The sequence below is a fragment of the Pleurodeles waltl genome, chromosome 1_2 (assembly GCF_031143425.1).
Source record: "Pleurodeles waltl isolate 20211129_DDA chromosome 1_2, aPleWal1.hap1.20221129, whole genome shotgun sequence".
In the NCBI taxonomy this organism is placed as follows: Eukaryota; Metazoa; Chordata; class Amphibia; order Caudata; family Salamandridae; genus Pleurodeles; species Pleurodeles waltl.
This window is the reverse complement of record NC_090437.1, coordinates 521,517,729-521,541,610: the sequence shown is the minus strand read 5'-3', so window position 1 is coordinate 521,541,610 and position 23,882 is coordinate 521,517,729. Positions and strand designations below refer to the sequence as shown.

General features: G+C 42.0%; 1 protein-coding gene across 1 annotated transcript in view; it reads right to left on the bottom strand.

Annotated features, from left to right (window-relative positions):
* Window positions 1-566: 566 nt before the first annotated feature.
* SLC7A11 (solute carrier family 7 member 11) overlaps window positions 567-23,882 on the bottom strand; it is a 622,701-nt gene continuing 599,385 nt past the window's right edge. Inside the window, exon 12 of the mRNA XM_069242094.1 lies at window positions 567-3,100. Coding sequence (XP_069098195.1) covers window positions 3,033-3,100 — 68 coding nt within the window. The 3' untranslated portion in view covers window positions 567-3,032. The remainder of the gene's footprint in view (window positions 3,101-23,882) is intronic.

The window sequence follows — 23,882 nt, the reverse complement described above, 5'->3', positions numbered from 1 at the left end:
CCTCTGACTCTCAACAGAGTGGGGGAAATGTGAGGTAAGCCCGGTGGGTGAACCACCATAAGATTGAAGTCTTAGCCAGTACTCTAAAATTTAATTTTAATGATGTATTAGAAGGCCAAAAACATACATCAATTCGATGGGTCCATCCTGTCAGTGGCAGCTCCTCCACTAAGGTGGAGGAGCATCGCCCCACTGCCCTGAACAGTGCCAAAAAGGAATAATAAAATGATAATAACACGTTGTTATTATCATTCTAATTTTTAGTGCAGAGCCAGGTTAGCGGAGTTGGGTCTGGGCTGTATCACAGGGAGGAAATGTGGTATGTGCACCATAAGCGTGCATGGTGGTTTGGCCGGCCAAACAGACGTGCACTCAGCATTTCTCCACCCTGGTGTATTGCACCTGCACAGAATCCCACTCCCTGTATGAGTGCTGAACCAGGCTGCTCAGACCAATCACGACGCTGCTGTCATGCTGGTGACAGCAGCGTCGTGATTGGCTTAGGGGAGTCTGAGAACCTGTGTACTCATGTGCTAGTAAGAGAAAAAGACAGAGAAGAGGTGGCAGCCATTCACAGGTAAGTAAACTTTTATTTTATTTATTAATTTCTTTACATCACAAAATATGAAAAACTAAAACTTTTGCGTAAAAGTTGGAATAAACCTTTTGATCTCTCCATGGATATTCTTTACTCAGGAATAATCTGCTTTACTAAGTCCGGCTTTGTTTGTGCTCAAATCCTTAATGGCTTGGCCTCATTTCAAGCTAAACTTCATAAATGAAGGAAACCACCTATTCAATAACCATTTGTATTTGCTCGTGTAAAGAAGCGCCAATTTACTACATACAAGATGAGAAGATTGAATATATTGTTTCTGTTGAAAGTCAACATGCACACAAAATACAAATTAGAATATCGAAAACAAATACACATACTTATTGTGTGGGAGACATATTGTAAACATAGGTTGCTGAGCATAGGAAAAAATACATTGACACGTGCTCAGATTTTCCTTTCACTATAGTTAAAAACCATGTACTTTTGCAATGTTCTTGAATATTTACTGCACAAAACACCAAGTTAATGATTAAGAAAGAAGTCAATAAATATAAAAGTGCTTAATTAAAAGCCACTACTATGTTGAAATTGCATTCGTCGCTGCAGTCCTACCAAACATTTGCACGTAGAATATTTAGAAAAATAGTAAAACACATATACTATTAGATGATTTAAGTGCACATTATGGCACTCGGTCATTCATGGAAAATAAAAACGTGCTCAAATGTTTTATTGTAGTTGTTTTTATAGACAAGGTCACAAGCCTCTTAAGTGTCTTTGTAGTGTTGCAACATTATGTCAGCTCCAGTAGATCAGAGATCAGACAAGAAACTAATCGGTTATAGATGTTAGTTCTTTAAGGAGTTTGGTCCAGAAGATGGTGCCTTGAACTGTTCAAGGCACCATCTTCTGGACCAAACTTCTTTTTAGCTCAGTGCATAAAGGATTGTTACTGAACAGAAGATTCTGCTGGGGCTGGAAGAATCTTAACTTTTCTATAAGTTCAATGACGGTCATTGTCGTAATGCTAAATGAACTATACACAGCATTAGGGAATGTTGTTCAGATTTCACCAGTAGTCTGAAGAAGGAAGCCTAATGGACCCACATGTGAAGTCAAAATAGTAAGGAGGCCACATGGTTCTGGAGCTGCTGTCAATGACCAAGAAGGGATGAAGGCAAAAATAGGAATTTACCATTGGCACTGACGATCCAGCAGTGTGCCATTATCATGGATTGAATTATATGTGAAAAGCCGCACATCTGAAATATCCTGGCGATTTCCCCCAAGTGAAATGATATTGATCTGAAAACATTAGCTATATAAAGGGCTAGCCCGATAGCTCTTAGATAATGTGCTGTCCATTTGGCTATCACGGCCGTACTTTTCTGTTGCTATTGCTCCTTCAGGTTCATTGAGAAGATAAACATTCCTACTAAAGCCAGAAATCACATGATTTATGCTTCATAATGTCCTTATACGTATATATAAATTTTCGATTACAAATAAATTGCAATTATTATTGCATCATAACAGTCTGATAACAAGAGTCTGTTTCCTCATTAAACTTAATTTCAGCTTGTGGATTCAAGAAAATAGCGGGGTTTTTCCACTCAGAATCAAACCCACTGATGCACTGAAATGTAGTTGAGATGATAATTACAGTTTTTTTCCAGAGGGCTGGAAAGGCCACAATCACAACCTGCTTCTTAAATCTCTACGTCCTCTTTGGGCATTGGCGTCGGATCAACTCATCTGGACTGTTGGGTATTAGAAAGATGCAATGGACTCACACAGTGAGGTCTTCATTTACCACAGATGTGGTCAATTGGAAGGAAAATGTTCAAATGCGTGTGGTTGCACCCACAAAATGCTGTTGTCGATGGTATTTCTGAACGCACACGATGGTGGAAGAGCACCCAGTAAAACTCCGGGTGCAGTTCGTCAAATATTGGCAAACGTCTAAGATTGACATGCCGACATCGACATTAAGAAAGAGGACTCAGGTTAAGATGAAGGGTTTGCCATTCTGACTTCAAACATCCCACTAACGTTATCTGGGGGACGAGATATACGTATATATTGAAGTCTTGAATCTCGTGAAAAACACGGCTGGTCTCAGGAGCCTGTAGCTCTCCTTGGCGATGTTACAGGTGCAAGAACGTGCTGTATTTGTTGTGTATACATATTGACTAGCAGAGTAAACTTCCTCGGTTTCCATAAACTCCTCTCATCCTAACGTATTCCTTACAGCAATAATGTCGATTCCATAAATAGGATTTTGTGATCTGGGGGTCTCAGACCTTCCAACAACACCCACTGAAGCGTACCCGCCATACATGCAGGCATTCGTGAACACAAACACAGACGCCACAAAAATACACTCTGTCTTTCTCACACACACATTACGTGTGGGCATATGCATGAACTGACAAAGGCACAACCGCTGCTACTGCACTAAAATGCAGTTTGCTCAGTGTGTTTTTCCCTGTTCGGCAGGAACGACTTCCAGGAGAATCTGCAGCACTCTGGTTGTTTCATCTGCAAAAAAAAAAAATGAAAATAAATAGCAGTCAAAGAAACTCCCGGATGAATTTACACATCATGGTGCATTATCCGGGAAAGCTTTTACTTGTCACGCCTCGAGACAGAAAGTTTGATTTAAGATGGCACTCTGGGTGATGCTTTTGCTAGGCCTCATTCTCACAACATATTATGCTCAAACGTATAGCATTGATGCATGCAGAAAAAATGGCGTACAAACTAAGTGCGAATATTAAGTGGTCTTCTTTACAAACAGGGCACACTATCCCATACAAACATAATAAAATAGATTTTGATACTAATGCTATTTTCAACAAAAGGGCGGTTACCTAATTCCAAGATGTTGCATTGAATATATTTTCAAGGCTGTTTCAATATGCTCTTTTTTGTGGTATAAAATGCCATATGCCAGAATGTTTTATTTTGTCCTCAAAATCCCTGTACATTTTTTATTTTAAATTTAGAACTGATCAAATTTGCATTTTTCTGTCATGTCCACTTTAGTCTCTCTCTTTGGCAGCATTGTGGCTATCTCAATGTGTCAACGTTATAACCAGGTGCCTGGTCGAGCACAAATCACTCCAGGGCATTTCAGATGCTGCTTCCATTCCAGAGGTCATTAAATAATATGCTATTCTGTTTTTATTACCATCAAATATCACCTTAAAGATACAGATAGGAGTCCGAATATGTGAGGGGAATAAAGTCCCATGTGCAGTTGGCTACAGTTCTAGGAAATGGAGGCACGTTACATGAATATTTTATGTATGGAACTCTTGTGGCGAACTAATTCAAACAAGTAATGGTATAGAACGATCGGCGCACTGCCCACATACTTTTACGTGTCTGTGAAGGTAGATGGCCAAATGCTTAATGTTTTGCCAATTAAGAATCACTGAGTTATAGATTAATGAATTATGACTAGCTGCATGTTTCACAACGTGTTTCTATTTGTGACCAATATGTTGATTTTTCTTGAATGTTCTCAATTTTCTCACAGACTCTGGGCCAGATGTACTTCAGATTCAGAGTGGGTCGCAATCTGGCCTATCTCATTAATATTCAGGAGTTAGCTCGCTAATTGTGACTCACTGTTATTCGAGGTCATCATAGGGATGGTGGCCTGCAGGTCTCAGTAGACTACGATGTGTGTCATTACATTTCAATAATCTAAACATGTTTTTTTTTAAACTGCAGCCCGTTTTCATTAAACGAAACAGGTCTGCGTTTAAAAAGAATAGTTTACTTTTTTGTTAGTTGGAGAGATGGCAGTTGTCTCGTGCACTACTGCCTTCTCCACAATAAACACTTGTATACATTCAGAAAGGGGAGGGTTGCCAAGAGGACCCTTTCACATTTGTGAATGGGTTACAATCCCAATTCTGAGATTGATAAAATATCAATGGTTTATGGCGGTAATTTCGCTGGTTTATGGCGGTAATTTCGCTCATAAACCAGTCACTATTCGGAAGAGACATCTGCAACACGCTTTTTCCAAATTGTGATCATTAATAATTTTTAAACCCATTTTAGACGATGGAAAAAAAAAAAAATGATTCTTAAATTGGGCTGGTACATTGCGAAAAGCATTCTTGCGGTCACAACCTCCAAATAAGAGCGTTACCGACCAAAAAATGCTTTATACTGTACACTAGCCCTAAACGACTTTTTAGAATTAATTGGTTTTCAAGAATGAGTTATTGTTTGCAGCAACAAACTGATTCCCTTCCATTTCTCACTGCAAGTGTGCTTTGGCGAAATGTAGGGCAATTCATAATTAAGCACATGTGTGCCAACTCGTTTTTAGTCTCCTGGCATTTGACAACTAATAGACTGTTTCCAAAGAAATACATATGAATTATGAAAAGTGTTAGGTTCACCTGAGGAAGACCATATTCTCTAGTTGGCTGCTGAAGGGCGGACAAAGATCTACAAACGTCTCCTCAAGACCCTACAATAGACCCAGGAACACCATACCCATTTTTAACACTTCTATGGCTCTTCCATGTTTTAGTGATCAACACTTCTGCCTCTTAAAACTATGAACTGCTTTGCACAGCTTGCCTCACACAACAAAGAGAAGATACTGCAGGACTAAGAGCTCAGTTATTGAGTTGTTTGCGGGTTCCATTATGGCTTGAAATGGTGTGTCGGCTTCGAGAGATTCATCAGAATGTTTGATTTCCTTTGTGGGATTCTTCTTTTCATCCACCCTATACAGTTGTTGACTGGAGCTGTCAATCAGTCTTAGGCTCTAGCACATTCTCTATAAATTAACATGATCTCATGTTTGCCTCACTCAATTCTTTCTTGGCAGCGAAGAAAATGATAATCCACACAACTGTGAGTAACCACACATTGACTGGTGCCCAAGAGTGTCAACGTGAAAAGCATAGTTACGCAGGGCATTCATTTGCATCCACCTCTGCCCTGCTCAGTCTTGGTGATCTCTTGGTAATGACTTTAGTCATATTATTCACTCTTTCTCATACATGTCCTCAAGTTCTTTCGAGATTAGGAGTCATTGTAAATTGGCCAAGTGCAGTCAGGTACAGAAATGCATTTTACTTTTTCACTAGCATCAGTGTGAAGAACAGAATTGCGGTGCTGATAAGGGATGTCTACAGGTTCTGATACAAGGACAAGGACGTAAATGCATACACCATAATTGTTGTAACATAAATCAGTGCAGTGGCTGGAAGGTCACTGAATAGCCCCTCATCAGTATGCACGTCACTGTTTGGGCATTGCTCATGAAGAAATAGTTGTTCTGTGCAAGCCAACCACCACAGCTATCAACTTGCAGTACTGCACCAAGGTGGTACAAATGGCATGTGAAGCACTATTATGATCTCAGATGGAGCCGAGAGCACCCTCCAATTCACCCTCTCCTTCACTTTGCATCTTTGACACATTAATAGGTATAAAACTAACTAATTAATTATATCAAGGAGATTCTTATTTTGCACGTCATTCTTGGTTAAAAAAAACATTCAGTTAATATTTCTTTCATACTGCAAAGTTGTACAGTGCCTCGCCTTATCTGTTCTTCTTTGAAACCACTTAAATAAGTATCCACTACATCATTTTATTGAGACACTATGCACAGTTTTATACTTTCACCTCTAATTTCTACAGCAGAGGTACAAAATATACAATGAAAAGTTTTTCTCGCTGACAACTGATGAGCTCAAATTCAGGTCGCAAAGTTAAAATGACTGTGTCTGCACTTCTTGACAAAATAAAGTCACAGGCTGATGTCACGAATATTTTGCTATTCTGCTTTCTTCTCATCTGCAGGGCTACCATAACAGTAAGTTACTCCTACTCATAGCAAAGTCCTTGTGAATCTGGCCCAAAGTGTATTTGAGTATTTCCCAGAGTTGAAGCTAGATTCCAGTGCCAACGTAATTGATGAGTACAGAGAGTTGTGAAGAGGCCGGAGAAACACTATGATATTGTTCAAAGTACAGTTCTACAAAGACACAGTTTTTGGTCTGGGTGACAGCTCAGCTGTCCGTCTATATGACATATTGCTTACAGTATATACAAAGGTGGCTTTGGGTCAACACTTTTCAACCACTGCTTATTTAGCTCAGCCTCTTTCAGCCATTGTCTTAAGGTACTGTCAATCACATCTTAAACTAGATGAGTATTTCTTTTTCACCACATGCTAAAGGCTATTTGATGCATTATTCCATCTCTCCTGCAGTGCTTATTTTGCTTGTTGGAGTGAGTATTTTACATGTAAAGAGCACACTCAACCATGACAAATTCATACATGCTTTGCACACAGAAAGCAATCCCATTTTTACTGCAGCAGACATTTTGTGAATGACTTTGGCCTGAATTGAATGTCAGTCTGACCATAACATGACCTTCCAATTACTTTTTGCTGCTTATCACACCAGTGAAGAGTGATTTCACTAACCTCTAGACAGCGTTAGCAGGGCTATCCCCCACAGTTCCACCTGTTGCTGCTGCTGCCCTTCACCATCTGAGCCTGCCTGGCTCGTTGTGTTCGAGGCCCTACTCCACCCACAGGCTCCCACCTGCGCCTCATCCCTGGTGGCCTAGAGGTTGCCTTCTGTGTCTATCTCTCTCTCTCTCTCTCTGGTGCCTTCTGCCTTTTTCTGTGCCCTCTTTCTGCCTTTTTACTCTGTTGTCTTTCATTCTGTTTTTAACTCTTTTTGCCTTTTTACCCTTTTGTTCCTCTGTTTTAGGTTTCCGCTCCATCCACCGATATGACACCAGCACCCTGCATGTCCTCAACACTGGAGACTCAACCGCCTGCCACTGCACCTTGCCCAAGGACACCCAAGGCCCATTCTCCTGCCACAACTGCACCTTCACCTGTACTCGCACCCTAAACGCCCCCTCCGCTGGACCTCCCGGACACCTCAGATGGATACTATTCAACACTTGCTTCCTCATTAAGCATGCAATAGAAGTTTGGAGCCTCCTCAACTCCATCGCCCCCAATGGCACCTTCTTCACGGAGACCTGGATCACCACCTCCTGACATCGCTACTGCCATCCCCGACGGCTACAAGATCATACATCAAGATTACATCAACCGACCAGGAGGTGGTGTCACCATCGTCCACAAACAAATCACTCTGCCTCTCGACCAGCCTCGATGTCCAGCCCTGCACTGCCTAACACCTACAATTTTAGATCCGATCCAGACTAATCCAAACACCACCTTCCAGGGAACGTTCATCTACAGACCCCCGGACCCTGCCCATCCTTCAGCAAAGCACTAGCAGACTACATCGCTCCTCATGCCCTCACCTCAATGGACTATATATACTCCTTGGAGACCTCAACTTTAACCTCAAGAACCATAGTGAACTGAATACCTCTACCCTAATGGAGAACCTCGCCACACTTGGACTCAAGCAACTGGTCAACCTCCCACACACTCAGCAGGGCACACCCTCGACCTGTCTGCTCCGTCGAAAACCACATCTTTTAACACACCTTCAAAACTCCACTGGACCAACCACCACTTCATCCATTTCTCCTTCACCAAGATGGTCAAACAGCTCCACGCCCACCGACCCCACCACAGGAACTGGACCAAGGTCACTAAAGCCCAGCTCACCATCGGGCTCCACCACCCCCCATCACCAGACACCGTGGATGCCAACGCCTCAGCTTACAACCTCCACCAATGGATCACCAACTGTGTCAACACTCTAGCCCCCTAGGGAAACCTGTCGACAATCGAAAACCACAGGAGACCCAGCTGGTTCTCCCCAACCTCCAAGAATCCAAGAGCACATGTAGTTGACTTGAGAGAAAGTGGATAAGAGGTAAGAGCGGTAAGAGCTCAACAGACTACAAAGCCTTCAAACATGCAGTTACATCACACCACCGGCTCATCAGATCGATCAGAAAATCATCTATTCAGGAGAGAATCAACTCCAACGCGCAAACAGCAAGGAACTTTTCACCATAGTCAAGGAATTCACAAAACCCAACATGGACACCACAGACATCCCACCCTGCCAAGACCTCTGAGATAGCCTCGCCACCTTCTTCCACCACAAAAATCAGGACGTCTACAAAGGATTCGCAAGCAAAGACTTACCCCTCACCCACCAGCACCACCATTGATGCTTATCACCAGCCGATCGTGGAGCACTGAACCCTCCTTACCTCAGAAGACTCCTTCAAGCTGAAGAATACCACCCACTCTGGGGCACCCTAGGACCCATGCCCCCACCTTTTCTTTAATCAAGCCAGAGCCATCATCGCTCCTGATCTATGCCATACCATCAACCACTCCATTGAAACCGCAACCTTCTCAGGCTCCTGGAAACACATGGAGATGAAAGCCCTCCTGAAGAAACCTTCCGCAGACCCAACGGAGCAGAAAAACTACGGACCAATCTCTCTGCTCCCTTTTACAGCCAATGTAATTGAAAAAGCGATCAACACACAGCTCACCGAGTTCATTGAAGCCAACCACATCCTCAACCCCTACTAATCCTGATTCAGGAGCAACCACAGCACCAAAACCACATTTCTAGCAGTCACGGATGACATCCACACCCTCCTGGACCGCAGTCAGACAGCTGCCCTCATCCTCCTCGACGTCTCCACTGCCTTCCACACCACCCTGGTAACCAGATTCATTGACACCGACATCTGCGGCAAAGCCCTGTAATGGATCCGTTCCATCCTCACCGGCCAAACCCAGAGAGTCAGGCTCAAACCTTTCACCTCGAAGCCAACAGAAACCAGATGCAGAGTTTTCAAGAGCTCTTCCATGAGCCCCCTCTTCAACACCTACATGACCCCACGCACCGAGATCATCAGATGCCACAGGCTCATCATCGCCTTCTACGCTGATGACACACAACTCATTCTCTCCCTCACCGACGAACCATCAACAGCCAAAAAGAACTTTAACAATGAAATGAAATGAAGTCCCTGACACTTTTGCCTGGGATGACTATTGGTGGCCCGGTAGCCTTGGAACTGCACCTCCTCCGACTGACCACGCCCGCAACCTCTGCATCGTTCTTGACTCATCACTTACCATGACCTGCCAAGTCAACGGCATCTCTTCATCATGCTTCACACCCTTTGCCTGCTCCGGATTGGATCCCCATCAATGCAAGACAAACAGTCACCCAGGCACTCTTAAGCAGTAAACTTGACTTCGTCAACGCACACTATGCCAGAATCAACAAAAAACTCCAATCAAAACTCCAGGGAATACAGAACGCTGCACTGGCTCCCCGTCAACAAACGCATCACCTTCAAACACCTGACCCATGCATACAAGGCCCTCCACAACTCCGGACCTGCCTACCTCAACCAATGCCTCACCTTCTACACTCGCTCCAGGCAACTTCGCTCAGTGAAACTTGCTCTCGCTACCAACCCCAGGATCTGGAAGAATACTTCTGGAGGAAGATCCTTCTCTTACCACCAATATTGCTGCCACTATTTATTCCAAACAATAGCAATTTCACTAATACCATCACCACTGCACTGCCACTTCTACCACTCCACCACCACCACCACCAATTATACAACTATCATTTCAACAATAAAACATCCAACACCGCCAATAAATCCCCCATCACCATTACACCATCACCACTAAGCACTTTCAAAGGCACTATGCCTGCTTTAATGTGCTTTTGTTGAGAACATTAAACCCAGGTCTCTTGGCTTTGCTGATGCTTGCTGTAAAAGACTGCAGCAACCTAACTAGTAGATTAATTCATACAGAGCACCATTACCTGAAAATGATACATATTTACTTCTCGGGTATCAAGTCAATGCATGACACTACAAAAACACAATAACCTTATCCAGGATAATAATGCTTTTACTACAATCTTCAAGGAAGCTGCAGAAACATTTTGACACTTCTGTACACTATGCACAAAATATGTGTTTACCAGTAAGAAAAAAACCTCTACAGTTCTGTATTCTAAAATTTAAGTATGTAGAGTTTAGGATTGCAAATTAATGCATTTTTTAGTCTCATAAATATTTGCTTAATTTGGCCTATAGTTATTTTACTTGAACCATACTATATGAAAGGGATAAGGCCAGTTGAGCATGCATGGTTGTTTGAATCCTGCAGATATCTATAATATATTACATTTGAATGGTGCTGTGAAGTAGAATTCAGCAGCCAAGACCAAATATATTAATATTCTACCCTTACGTATAGAATTGTTAAATGTATTGTTGGTGGGTTTCCATAGATGTAGTGCATTGTTTTATATTCAAAGTAAAGTGGTGTTACTGTGTCAAGTACCGTGGTAATACCACACCAACGTAGAGGGAAACAAGGTCTGTTGTCTCCTGCAAAAACTCCTTTTTCTAACCTGGCACCTATACATGTGGAAAAGCATGTGAACATATTGTCTCCTGCTTATTTTCCTCCATTTGATATAATATCAACTGGAAATTGTCAATTCCTAAATGATGGCATTAACACGATGATGCAGACTTTCTATAAATAAGGATTTACTGTTCTGTTGCTTAGCAAAGACTCGGAGAAAAAGGTGGAAGCTTGGGAAACTTACCACTACGCACCACATTAGTCTGGCAAATGTATTATTATACATCTTGACATGAATATGTAAAGAAATACAAATATAGTTCTTGTTGTAGTTTTTTGGTAACACACAGCTATAATGAGACATATGATTGCTTAGAAAGTCATTTAAAGAAAACACAAGCAAAAGATGGTCTACTCTCACCTGTAGTGCTAAACTCCACCTTACACATTTCATATTTACTAAACAAGTTAGCAATGTCTTTCTTTTTACTGATCCTCCTCCAGTGCTGTAAAGTTCCCTTTCCACCGTTTTTGCTTTCAAATGTTTTTACTGAAGCTTATGAAACAATGAAATGTAATGTGGTACAAACACATTACAATGGATCAGAAAGCGTACTTCTTATTACTCCATATGAAATAGAAGAGGGTTTACTCCAGAACAGGAAGCACTGCAACGCAGAGTCAGTTTAGGAACAAGGGCAATAAAAAAGCAGGAAGGAAGGGAAGAGTAGAGGTCTAGGAAATGGTAGATGAGCTGGATATGGGACAAGAGGGCATGTTGAGTCATGATGCACCATGTTGAGTTCGGAACTAAAAGTGTGAAGTAAAGTAGAATTTACAATGGTGTCAGTTGTGTTGATCATAATTAACACGCAACAGCATAAGAGAGAAGTAAGTTGCTCTTCATGGTGGTTTGAATTTTTTGCATGAACAGGTCTGTCATTTGTGTGAGCTCTGGGTGTTCTAATTGTTAATAATTGTTGTCAGCCCTTCTGGTGAAACACACCTACACTCACACCCAACAAGTGTGGTAGGACGGGTTCTTATATGATTTCCGACCGCACAAGATATTTTAATCCTCATTGTTAAAGGAAGATCGAGGAGCTAAAAGTCTGAGGCCCATATTTATATTTTTTTAGCGCCGCATTTGCGTCATTTTTTGAGCAAAAACAGCGCAAACTTACAAAATACAATTGTATTTTGTAAGTTTGCGCCGTTTTTGTTAAAAAAAATTCGCAAATGCGGCGCTAAAAAAGTATAAATATGGGCCTGAGTGACTAATGACATAAGTGGGAGAGATGGCCCGAGGATTTAAATATATAATAGTGTAATTGTGTGGAATATCTCATTGATATATCTCATTGATATACTAAAACCCTCCCATCTCAGCATATTTATATCTACCTCTGCTCCTTTCTATCCCTTCAATCTCCCTTTTTTCCCGAGTTTTATGAAGTGGCCAAAAATTGGCATTATCTGATACTTCCTGCATAATAGCTTATTTTTGGGTTATTTAGCGACTGACAGGTGAGTGATTTCTTCCAAAAATAGAAAGATGCTGTCTGCCCTATTTGGAGTATACATGCCACACACTCTAAATATGGTTGGTGGGACATTCACCTATTTTTGGTGCATATCCCACATATATCTAACTCTAAATAGCCCCCTTAATTTATCTAGTAAAGAATCATTTAATCGCTTACCAAGACAAATAACAACTCTTTAACACTCCTTAACCTTCCGTTCATTTTGTTTCTATATGTTTTTTCTTACTTTGGCGATATTAAAATTAGTTTGAAGACTTCCGATCTAATTAACGGTGTAATTCTATTACCATTAATGTAAATAAAGCCTGTACTTTAGGCTTTAAGGGTAGTTGCCTATCAGTCTTTTTTGGAAATGGAAAGTCTGACTTCATAGGCATTGTGTTGTTCAGATTTGAAATGTGAAAATCAAACCGAGGAGGGAAAGTCTGGCAAAGGCTCTCATGTGGTTCAGCGCTACAAGTATGGAAAAAACGTAGTCTTGAAAGAAAGGTCGGCGTTGCAGCACCAGCAGTGCGCGAGGCTGTCTTTCAACCCAACTGAGCAGTGGGAGCTGTCAATCATAAATACTGCATAAAGAATGGAAGCCTAAATAGGCTTGGGAGACTCACGAAAAAAGGAACTATACCTATTCTGTAATTATTAACTTGAAACTCTGACTTGAGGATGTGTGTTCAACGAAGATAGGTTCAACGTGAACGTAGGGCTTCGTATTAGTAATAGATGTATATAAAGCATGAATCTGACAGGAAGAAACATATCACTGTGCGGTAGTATATGAAACGCTTTATATTTGTGTACATTTTTCTTTGAGGATATCATTGTGAAGGAAGGAGAAGAGCCTCTTCAAATGTTGACCAACTGGCTGGCAGAGATGGAAAAGGTGGATGTCTTGTCAGACATGCAAGAAGCCATTACTGAAGAGATGAGGGGATATATTTATCAACACTTTGCATCTCCACAAAGCCACACAAAGCAGCACAGCGTTTTTTTGTTAGGGTAATAACTTTAATGGTGGAAAAGTGTTCTTTTTTTTAGCATAAATAACTCTTTGAGCTGCTTTGCACTACTTTGTATCAAGGGGAAATGATACGGGTGGTACATGAGTATTTCAGCACAATCACCGTTGGCTTTTGAGGCAAAGCCCTAGCCACTAAAATTGCCAAAATTGTCATACTGGGCTTTGCCTCAAGAAATAACACCTCGAATGGCAGGCACAAAGTTGAAGAAATCTGTTTATTACTCCTAACATTTCACAAAGCGCATATGTACTGCACTGTACATCACACATCCATTGTGTAAAATGTTTTAAAGGCCATCTAAGCATAGTATTTTGTACTGAAAGACTACCTTTCCCGTACTAAACGTCTGCTCTGCAAGACATTTACACACATGTGCACCATGGTGCAAAGGTGTGTGCATGCCGTTAGGTAGCCGGTTTGTGTGCCAGGACAAGGGAGAGAGGCCTGCAGCAGGGTATATCTTGTGAATTTAACTCCACAATCCACTCTACCCCAAGCAATCTGCTCAGAGGCGTAGAGACAGGAGAGCTGGCCTGATGTGTGGTGGCATGGTAATCAAATCAATTATACAAATATTGCACTTAATATTGCCTTTTCTGCAATTCGTGCTCTGTTTCATGGCAGAGTCTTGACTTCTTATTTGAGCTAGCTTCCCAGATTTTTTTTTTTTTCCACCAGATAATGGTGTAGGATGGTGGTTCCAGGGTAATGTGACAGCTTTTGAAGATGATTCAGGCTTTCAAAAGTAGTTAAGGTGTACTAAATTCAGGTTAAGAATTACAGGATCATAATAAGGGGCATATTAATACTTGTTTTGTGCTGAATTTGCGTCATTTTTTTAAATGCAAATTCGGTGCACTACTAACTCCATATTAATATTTTGGCGCTAGACCCATCTAGCGCTAAATTTATGGAGTTAAAGTCACTTTTGGACATGGAAACCTACTTTGCATCAATGAGATGCAAAGTAGGCCTTCCTGTGCAAAAAAGTACTCTACGGCCTTAGCGCTATATTTATCCCCCTGTGCTAAAATCACGCACGGGAGGGAAGAGGGGTCAAAAAATGTTGCAAGCTTGCTTTGCACAATTTGTAAACGCCTGGGTCAAGGCAGGCATTGGGGGACCCGTGGGACTATTTCCATGGTGGAACACCATGGAATAAGCCCACAGGTGCCCTCCCCAGACCCAGGGACACCCGCACCCACACCAGACGGACAGCGGAGGATGGGGGACCCCATTCCAGGTAAGTATAGGTAAGTACAGATAAGTATTTTTTTAAGTGCCATTGGGGGCCCTGAAATGGGCCCCCCTACATGGCATTGGGTGCAATAACCATGCCCAGGGGACCCTGGTACCCTGTGCTGGCCATTGGGGTGGTGGGGCTGACTCCTGTCTTTTTAAAGACAAGAGACATGTGGTATGGATGGTTTCTCATCAGAAAATGACTCTAGGCAGGTTAGAGACATTTTTTTTACTCTAACCTACCTAACGTCATTTTTTTGTGCAAAACCCCCATCACCTATAGCGCTAGCCCCACCCAACTAACATCATTCTTTTAACGCTAGCCTACCCTTTGCATCGGCTTGCACCATTCCATAAATATTGTGCCCGGCTGGTGCACAGAAATGGTGCAAGCCGGTGCTAAACATTGTGGTGCAGAACTGCGTTAGTGCAGTTTTGCACCAAAAAGTATAAATCAGGGCCTAAATGCATACCCTTCTAGTACAGTGATAAGAAGATAAATGTCCTACAACCCTTTTCAGTGAAGGCATATGTAAATCTAGAATGTAATATGAAGTGTGCTGCACCATCAAAAAGGAAGGGTGTCAGAAATTGGGTTACTGGCTCAGTGGGGTGGAAGCCCCTCTTAGACAACAACCACAATACTTGCCAGGGTGAATCATAAAAGTCATTAAATTAACCTGTGCCTAACCCTCTGGTAGCTTGGCACAAAAGCAGTCAGCTTTCACTTACAGGCAATATGTAAAGTATTTATGCTGCACACAAAGAGTAATAAGGTGAAAATATAATGTAAAAAAAAAAGCCAATTTAGAAAAAATAGTATTTTTTTGTAAATAAAATGTTAACAGAATGACAATAATTCAATCATTAGAACCGCCTAAAAGCACAAAGTAAAACCTGCAGTCATCTGGTCAATCAAGAATGGAAGAAGTTACAAATTAAGGCTTATCACAATGGGGAGCAAGTCAGATACAAGGCCCAGGTTAATCTCGCTGAAAATGTTACCTTCTCTAAGTCTGGGGCAAAGACTTCAGTGTGTCATAGAGGAGGCCGCAAGGAGCAGAGACAGAATCACTGATGGTCATTGCTGTGGAGCAAAGAGCAGGCCAGGAGTTGAGGGCTGTTGTTGCTGTAGTGTGGCAAGCCAGTGAGGCATCATGAATGGTCATTGTTGGAGGTTTGTGTTGGCGGTCACAGCAGGTGGTCATTGCTGTAGAGCACAGTGAATATATCTTTTCCTTTAGTTGCTGACAGTCATTGTAGCACAAAGAGCAGTTCTCACCGGAGCTTTGTTTTGGCGGTCATTTTAAGAGGTAGAGTCTCAGCGTGAACAAGCCTGTTTGAGGTCGTGAATAGCCTAATATCAATGTCATCTAAGGTTGCAGGATCTTGAGGCTATTCTTGGGGATCAGAAAATAATTCCAGCAGAGGCCAGGAGGGCTCAGTCAGGTCCAGTTGCAGGTCCATATAGGTTCAGTGCAGCAGATCAGCTGGGAAGTTGCAGGGAGGTCTCTGGAGCTTGTTTATCTGTTTGGGTAGGAGTCAAAGCCCTTTGAAGTGTAAGTGGGGCTTGGTACAATTGCTCCTAGTCATGCTGTCAGGATGGACCATCTTGTCCACAACTGAGCCTCTTTTGTGTTACTGACTTGAAGCAATACACAAACCTCAAGAACAGAGCTATTCACAAGCATGTGGCCCAGGACACAAATGGTTAGGACAAGAAAATGCAAAAATTCAACTTTCAGAATTGTGACTTCAAATCCAACTCAATCATTAAACAAAATTTTAAATTACATTTAATTTGAATGCAAACTCTAATGTTATCACTTATTTAATGTAATAAGGTAACCTAGTGTTTGTCAATGGGAGAGATAGGCCTTGCAACGGTGGAAAACAACTTCAGGAGTTTGAGCCTTTAGGGCCTACCTGAAGGGTGATATACGTAATAAAAAAGAAGGTTTAGGGAAGGTAAAACATTTATTTTGATAGATTGAAATTGCAGTTTAAAATTGCACCAAAAGGCTGCAGTAGCAGGCCTCAGGCCTGTTTTAAAAAGGCCAATTTAGTTGGTGGTATAATGAGTGCTGCATGCTCAGTAATAGCATTTAATTTACAGGCCCTTCATAAATGTAGTACCTTTTATTAGGAACTTATAAGTAAATCAAATGTGCCAATTAGGTGTAAATTTTGCCATGTTTGAAAGAGAGAGCACTGAAGGCAAACAAATTGGAGGAATACCACTCCAAGCGTGTCAGATTTAACAAAGAGAATCAAAGTATGCACATTACTTGCAAAGTGACGGACTCAAGGTGTGAAATTCTGAAGCCACAATCGCTATCAACAGGATGTTTTGGCAATGTGGGTTCTGAGAGAGAATTCGCTATTCTTGGTGAAGCTTTATGTTTTACAGTAATATGGGCTGTCAGTCCATCTAGACTTATTTTGTTAAAGCAACATTGGGTTTGGAATGTCTCTTTTCGCTGGAAATGTGGAATTTCTGACATTCAATTAGGTTGCACTGACCGTGAGTAGGTATTAAACATCCCTATTTGAATGAGGGCAAAGCATTACATTCTGATAAAATTATTTTGACCAAGGAGTGTTTGACACAGAGTTTAGTGTTATGAATGACCTGGTCTCCTTTCAATGAATGGATCCAATAAGGTCTGCTAGAATGTCTATGTGGATGCTAGGAATGAGATTACAACTTCTGCTATATGTCAGATAACTAGAAACTCTTGAAATATGTCCGTGTTCTTCTGGAAGAACTGCTATAAGTCAGAGAGGTAGGAGTATTGAGTGTTTGGTTCCCATAGAGTTTGGGAGACTACTAGTGATGGCTACAAGAGCTATGCTACTGGAGACCACTGAGAGACAAAGTCAAATCAAAAATATAGATTTGGAGTCTGTTATCTACTACTTAGAAAATATATAATTTGAATACAAACACATGGCTTAAAACTGGGTTGATAGTCATGGTTGTGAATGACTTGTTATTGCACTTGAATCACAACTTTATTTTCAATTATCATCCCAAGGATTGGTAAATGAATGATTGAATTTAAGTAGGTTAAGTCATCATGGTGTACATTTGTTTTCATCAGGAGTCAGATCTATTGTATTTTAATGGGTTGACGAGAGGCTTAAGTGAGTCTCTGCAGTGTAAATTTCATGAAGGTTGAAAGGAGGATGACATCATAATAAGTGGTTGCCTTACACAAAGGTATGATTTTAGAGAGGTCTGAGATAGATTTCTCTGGTATTGTTTTGAGTATTTGGCTGGACTACGGGGTTTTGATTGGTGTGAATATATTTAATGATTTTGTTCATTTTCTATGTAAAGAAATTAATTATAGCACCAACTTTTTCTGGGAGAGTGGTGCTGATGGGTATTTTAATTGGTTCTTGGACTGCTTAATGACTTTGAACAGACCTTGTTTCTTTGATGGTTGACTTACAGAATGCAAATATAGCAGTTGTGATGTGTTTTCTATGTGCAAAGGGAAGCTCTGACGTGTAAGATAGATAATCACAAATTTGTATTTGTCTCAGTCGTTTCCTTTTTTGAAGTTGCACCTTTTCTTATTCATAACGATTTGATGTGTGTTAAGGTGTGAATGCCTTTGTGGATTATAATTGCAAAAGAACATATAGGGGGTCATTCCAATGTTGGCGGGCGGCGGAGGCCGCCCGCCAGAATTCCCCCCTCCGAAATACCGCGCCGCAGTCAAAAGACCGTGGCGGGTATTACAAGTTTTCCCCTGGGCTGGCGGGCGGTTGCTGAAAAACCGCCCGCCAGCCCAGGGGAAAACGACCTTCCCACGAGGATGCCGGCTCGTAATCGAGCCGGCGGAGTGGGAAGGTGCGACGGGTGCAGTGGCACCCGTCGCGTATTTCAGTGTCTGCAAGGCAGACACTGAAATACTTTGCGGGGCCCTCTTACGGGGGCCCCTGCCGTGCCCATGCCATTGGCATGGGCACGGCATGGGCCCCCAGAGGCCCCGCGACCCCCCCTACCGCCATCCTGTTCATGGCGGCTTTCCCGCCATGAACAGGATGGCGGTAGGGGGGGTCGGAATCCTCATGGCTGCGGAGCGCGCTCCGCAGCCATGGAGGATTCACACGAGCAGCGGAAAGTCGGCGGGAGACCGCTGACTTTCCGCTTCTGACCGCGGCTGAACCGCCGCGGTCAGAATGCTCGTTGGAGCACCGCCAGCCTGTTGGCGGTGCTCCCGTGGTCGGTGGCCCTGGCGGCCACCGGCCGCCAGGGTCAGAATGACCCTCATACTTTGATGTTGATTTTAGGATAGTTTGAATAAGACCAGGAGCATGCTGATGTATTCTGTGGATTTGTATATATTTGCTATTGTGATGAAACCTTGCTTGAGCAGTTTGATTAGTAGTACCTATTGAAGGAGCCACATTGTTTTTTGGTAGGTTTTGGCTGATAGTAGCTGGCTATGCATAGCTTTTCATTTCATTAGTTACGTCTTGTTGGACCTGACAGCCCAAAGGGTGGTCTTCCACAAAACCTTTTCCCTACTCCCATTCTGTTGCTGAAATTAGTTTTTGTTGGCTTTAGAACTCTGTGCACTTTACTTCTGGTAACCAGTGCCTAACCAGTGCTAAAGTGTTTATACTCACTTCCTTAAATATGGTGGAATTGGCTTACACCCACTTGGCACAAGTAATTCACTTAGACATCCCTAGTAAGGTAATACCATGTGTACCAAGGGCCTGTAAATTGAAAGTTACTAGTGGGCCAGCAGCACTTATTGTTCCACTCCCTGAAGTAAACCTTTAAAACATGTCTCAGGCCTGCCATTGAAGGCTCTGTGCAGTTGTAAACTGCTAATTAAACTCAGCAAATAAATGTTTTCGCCAAGCCTAGAACTTTCTTTTAAGTACATATGAGTAACCCCCTTGGTCGGCTTTAGTAAAGGTGGAGCCCAGTGCGGCAATATTTTATGGCACCACACCAAGACCTCCTCCCCAGGTTCCCTCACTATTAGCTGGCAAAATTGCCCTTCATATCTCAATGACCCCCTTTCAGATACATTTTACTTGCTTTAAAGCACTGGTAAAGACTGGCTTTACTATTCCACTCAGCTAGCCACATAAAATACAGATCTGTTATTTACAGCAGGTATATTAACCCTTTGCGCTACTTTATGGTGAGTCAAAACTGCCACTAGAAAAAACTGATCTCTCTCTCTAGCAGGAACATGAATCACAGGGGTTATCTTTACCTTTTTATTGCTGCCTGAAAGCTGAACGCATAGAGATCTCTACAGCAGGTGTTTTATCAAAGTATTGCTGAACATAGCACCACCTGAGATCAATGTCCCTCCTTCAGGTCAGCACCCAGTGCAGCAGCACTGGCTGGACTGCCCTCAACCTGGCTCTCGTCACCCCCAAGGTAGGCCCTAAACTGCCCATAGTTCAGGGTGAAGGGTATTTAAATAGGTTTGCATGTACTTTTAAGTTTTACATCTTCTGGTAGTGAAAAATTCCTAAAGTAATTTCTCACTACTTTGAGGCGTAAATCTACCTCTAATGTGAGGCCTACTTCTCTCTTGCAAGATAATATTGGGTTACCTTATTTCATTTAAAAAGTGATAACGTTTGTTTGAGAACAGGTAGAAATATAATTGTTGGTCTCAAAAGAATTTGTTATTAAAAATTCTCTTTAATGGTAAAGTCTTTTATAAAGTTGGCATGTTCTTTTCCTAACAATTTGCTGCCTACAGCCTGTGTTCCTGGTCACATGACTAGATGTAGTTTGTAATTGACATTTGTGTATTTCTCCAAGACAGTTAGACAAAGGAGGATTAGGTGTTGGCAGGATGGGGCATCCTGCCAGGACTGAAGTGGCAGAGCTGTTCCCTATCCCACTTACATTTCAAAAGGGTGGCTTCAGCACATTCACAAAGAACTTAACACCAGTCCATTATCAGCCTATACCCCTTGGAACCTGGGTGAGGGAGGAAGGAAATTTCATAATTAGATGTGGGGGGAGTCTAGAAGTATTTCCTACTTCAAAGGTTTTTACCAGGTGTAAATGTTGGCCTGCAGACAAACTCTTAAATCAGTTCACTTCTGGACATGTACAGGTTCACCAGAAGGACTGCCTTATACTTCACAGGACTACCCTGCTGCTATCAGAGGACTGTTCTGCTGCTTGAAGTTTGTCTTGTACCTGCAATGTACTGACCCACTTCTTGAGGCCAATTATGCTTCTCACAGTATGCAGATAAGGTTGTTGTTATACATGTGTCATTGCACATTGAACTACCCTTCCTGCTATAAGCAGATACATTCATGTACAGAGAAAAATGTATATTACAGAATCGAGACCTGATGCCCAAGAGGTGCCACCCAGGTCCTGGACTATTGGCTGGCAACAACAAAGCTCCTCCTGTGAAGAAAAGGAGAAATCCTGAAGTCCTGTGCTCTTTGTGATCCTTAACTTGCCCATAAATATCATCCAGCCCAAGATGACTGCCAGGGCAAGTTTGCAGTGAATATGACTCTTCATGCTACAGAAACCACCCACGACAGGAAATGCAAGATCTGCAATTCACGCTACAGTGATGAGAGCCTGTGGTTACTGCCAATATGAAGCTCCAGCAATGACCATCCACAACACAGAACCAAATCTTTGAGCTACAGCGACAACCATCCATGATGCTCTCCTTGCTTCTAGCAGCCTCCTCAACCCCATACTGGACTCTTAGCTCCGGACTTTGAGAATGTAACTTTTTCAGCTGGACTCACCTGGTCCATGTAGCCAACCTGTGCCCCATCGCTGTTGGCCTGAACTTGTCATTTTATTCCACTCTAGCGTGACCATATGACGGCAAGTGGCACTTTGCGCTTTTACATGCTATATTTACCTAAATCTTTGAAACTGCATTTCTCCAGCTCTACTGATTGTATTTTCATAATTTTGATTTCAAATGATTTATTAAATGTATTCTATTAAATTGCTGTGGAATTTTTCTTGCATTGGGTTTTCACCTAATTACTGTTTGTGTGCTGCATAAGTATTTTACACATTGCTCCACTGCTTTTGTGTCAAGCTATCAGAGAGTTAAGCACAGGTTAATTTAGTCACTTTTTTTGTTCAACTTGACAAGGATTGTGGTTGTTGCTTGAGCAGGGCTAACACCCACTCAACCAAAAACCCAATTTCCTACATGCCTGATTTATAGAAAGTGACTTTGGTAATTTTTATTTTAACTGAAACAGGTCTTTCAAGTGAATTAGGTCATATTGAAGATTAATGCTTATTCTTTTCATTGTGGCCTAGAGACTTCTTTTGTGCATTAAGGTGCTCATATATTCTAATTTTCTAATCCTGACATCTGTGTGGCATTCACTTTCATGTTGCCTTTGGTGGGACTTGGACTTTGTCTTACTTGACTTGGATGCTCCTCCTATGATGGTGAGATCCTACTTGAGTGAGGTGATGGGATAGTAATTGTCAGAGTGATTTTCTTTGAATGGGTTTAGTTGATAGTGGTTGGTGTTTCGCTTGTGACAGATGTAGATTAGAGATGTGAGGTCATCCAACCAAGAGATTTGGGGAGACTGAAGAGTGGAATGACATTGAGATGAGGGTTAGGTTGAAGGTGTTGATTTTGATGTTAGGAGGTCTGATTGTGTGCTGTTTGGCTGTTGAGGATTTGAAGGAATACTTCAGTTATCCACTTAGTGGCTGTGATTTCAGAGAGTTAGAAGCCTCCAAAGAGACATCCACCTCTCAGAAGGCTTCTTCTGTACCACTCAAGCTTAGATGTCAAATTCCTACTTGGAGCACACAATTTTGAAGATGGAATTTTTCCTCATCATCAATTTCAAAAGTAAGCAAAGGAGCAAGTATCGGCCTATGCACTACTCAAAATGTTCTATGTAATGCCCTTGACGAAAATAGTTTGATTTATAAGTTAGTCTTTAGAGGGGTTTCAACACAAAGTGCACTGACTTTCACTTGCAGCATTAAATGCTTTTAGAATGTGGCACAGAGTAGCATAACACTGAACCCACAGCATTCTACCTGCATGGGCTTAATGGGGCTCCATTTAATAGACACTCTGGCCTGTATGGGTGATTTTATTACATTAATGTCAGATAGTTGGTGGATATTTCAGGCATCAAGGTGGGGCAGTGTTAGAAATTGGATTTCCTGTTGGCAGAGGTATGCACTCTGTCCAAACAGGAACCACAAACGTGGTCAAGGTAAGTCCTCATCTTGGTTTAAATTCAAAGCAGCACAAGCTTCATTCTTCAGCTGGGCCACAGTATACCCCTCCAGGTTGGCCAGCTAAAAAACAATCTTTGTCAGTGAAAGTGCAGATCAGGCAGAATTGTTAAAGACTTCAAATTGGTACTCGGTGTGGATTGGTAGTGTACACCAAATTACTGTATGGCACTGCAAAAACAAGTCCTATTCTCACCGCTGATCACCAATGTTTAAATTTGGGTTTCTGGTAGCACCCTGTCCAAGCAGGAACCACATTCCTAGTTATGGTAAATCACAAACACACCCTAGTTTACCCTGTGCCCATCCTCTGGTAGCTAGGCACAAAGCAGTCAGGTTTTACTAAAAAAACAACGTGTTAAGTATTTGTGGAACACTTCAAACAGTAAAATAGTGAAAACACCACACAAAAATACCACAACTAGTTAGAACAATAGAGCTGAATTTAATAAATAAAACAATACCAAAATCCAATAAGTAGAACTTGAGATTTGAAGAATAAACTGTGAAATAGTGCTGGGAAACCTGGAAACTAGAAGCACCAATAGGGGATTTCTGGTTATGCTGGATCGGTCATGCTGAATCAGGACAAAGTCAAGAGATCAGGCTGACTGAGATGGAGCATGGGATGGCTACAGGGACCCCGTAAAGGCCGCTGAATTAAAGTACCTTAATCCTGGTTGCATCAATGAAGATGCGGGGTGCAGAGGAGAAAATTCGCCATGTCAATCCCCGCAGCAGAGGAGATGCGTCTGTCTTGATCCCTGCAGTGAAGACAATGCATTGATCCTTCCCATGCAGTATCAAAAATGCATTGATTTTCTATACACAACATCAGCGATGCATCGGGTCCACGAGGCAGCGGTCCAAAACGTGATGCACCAAGGTGGAT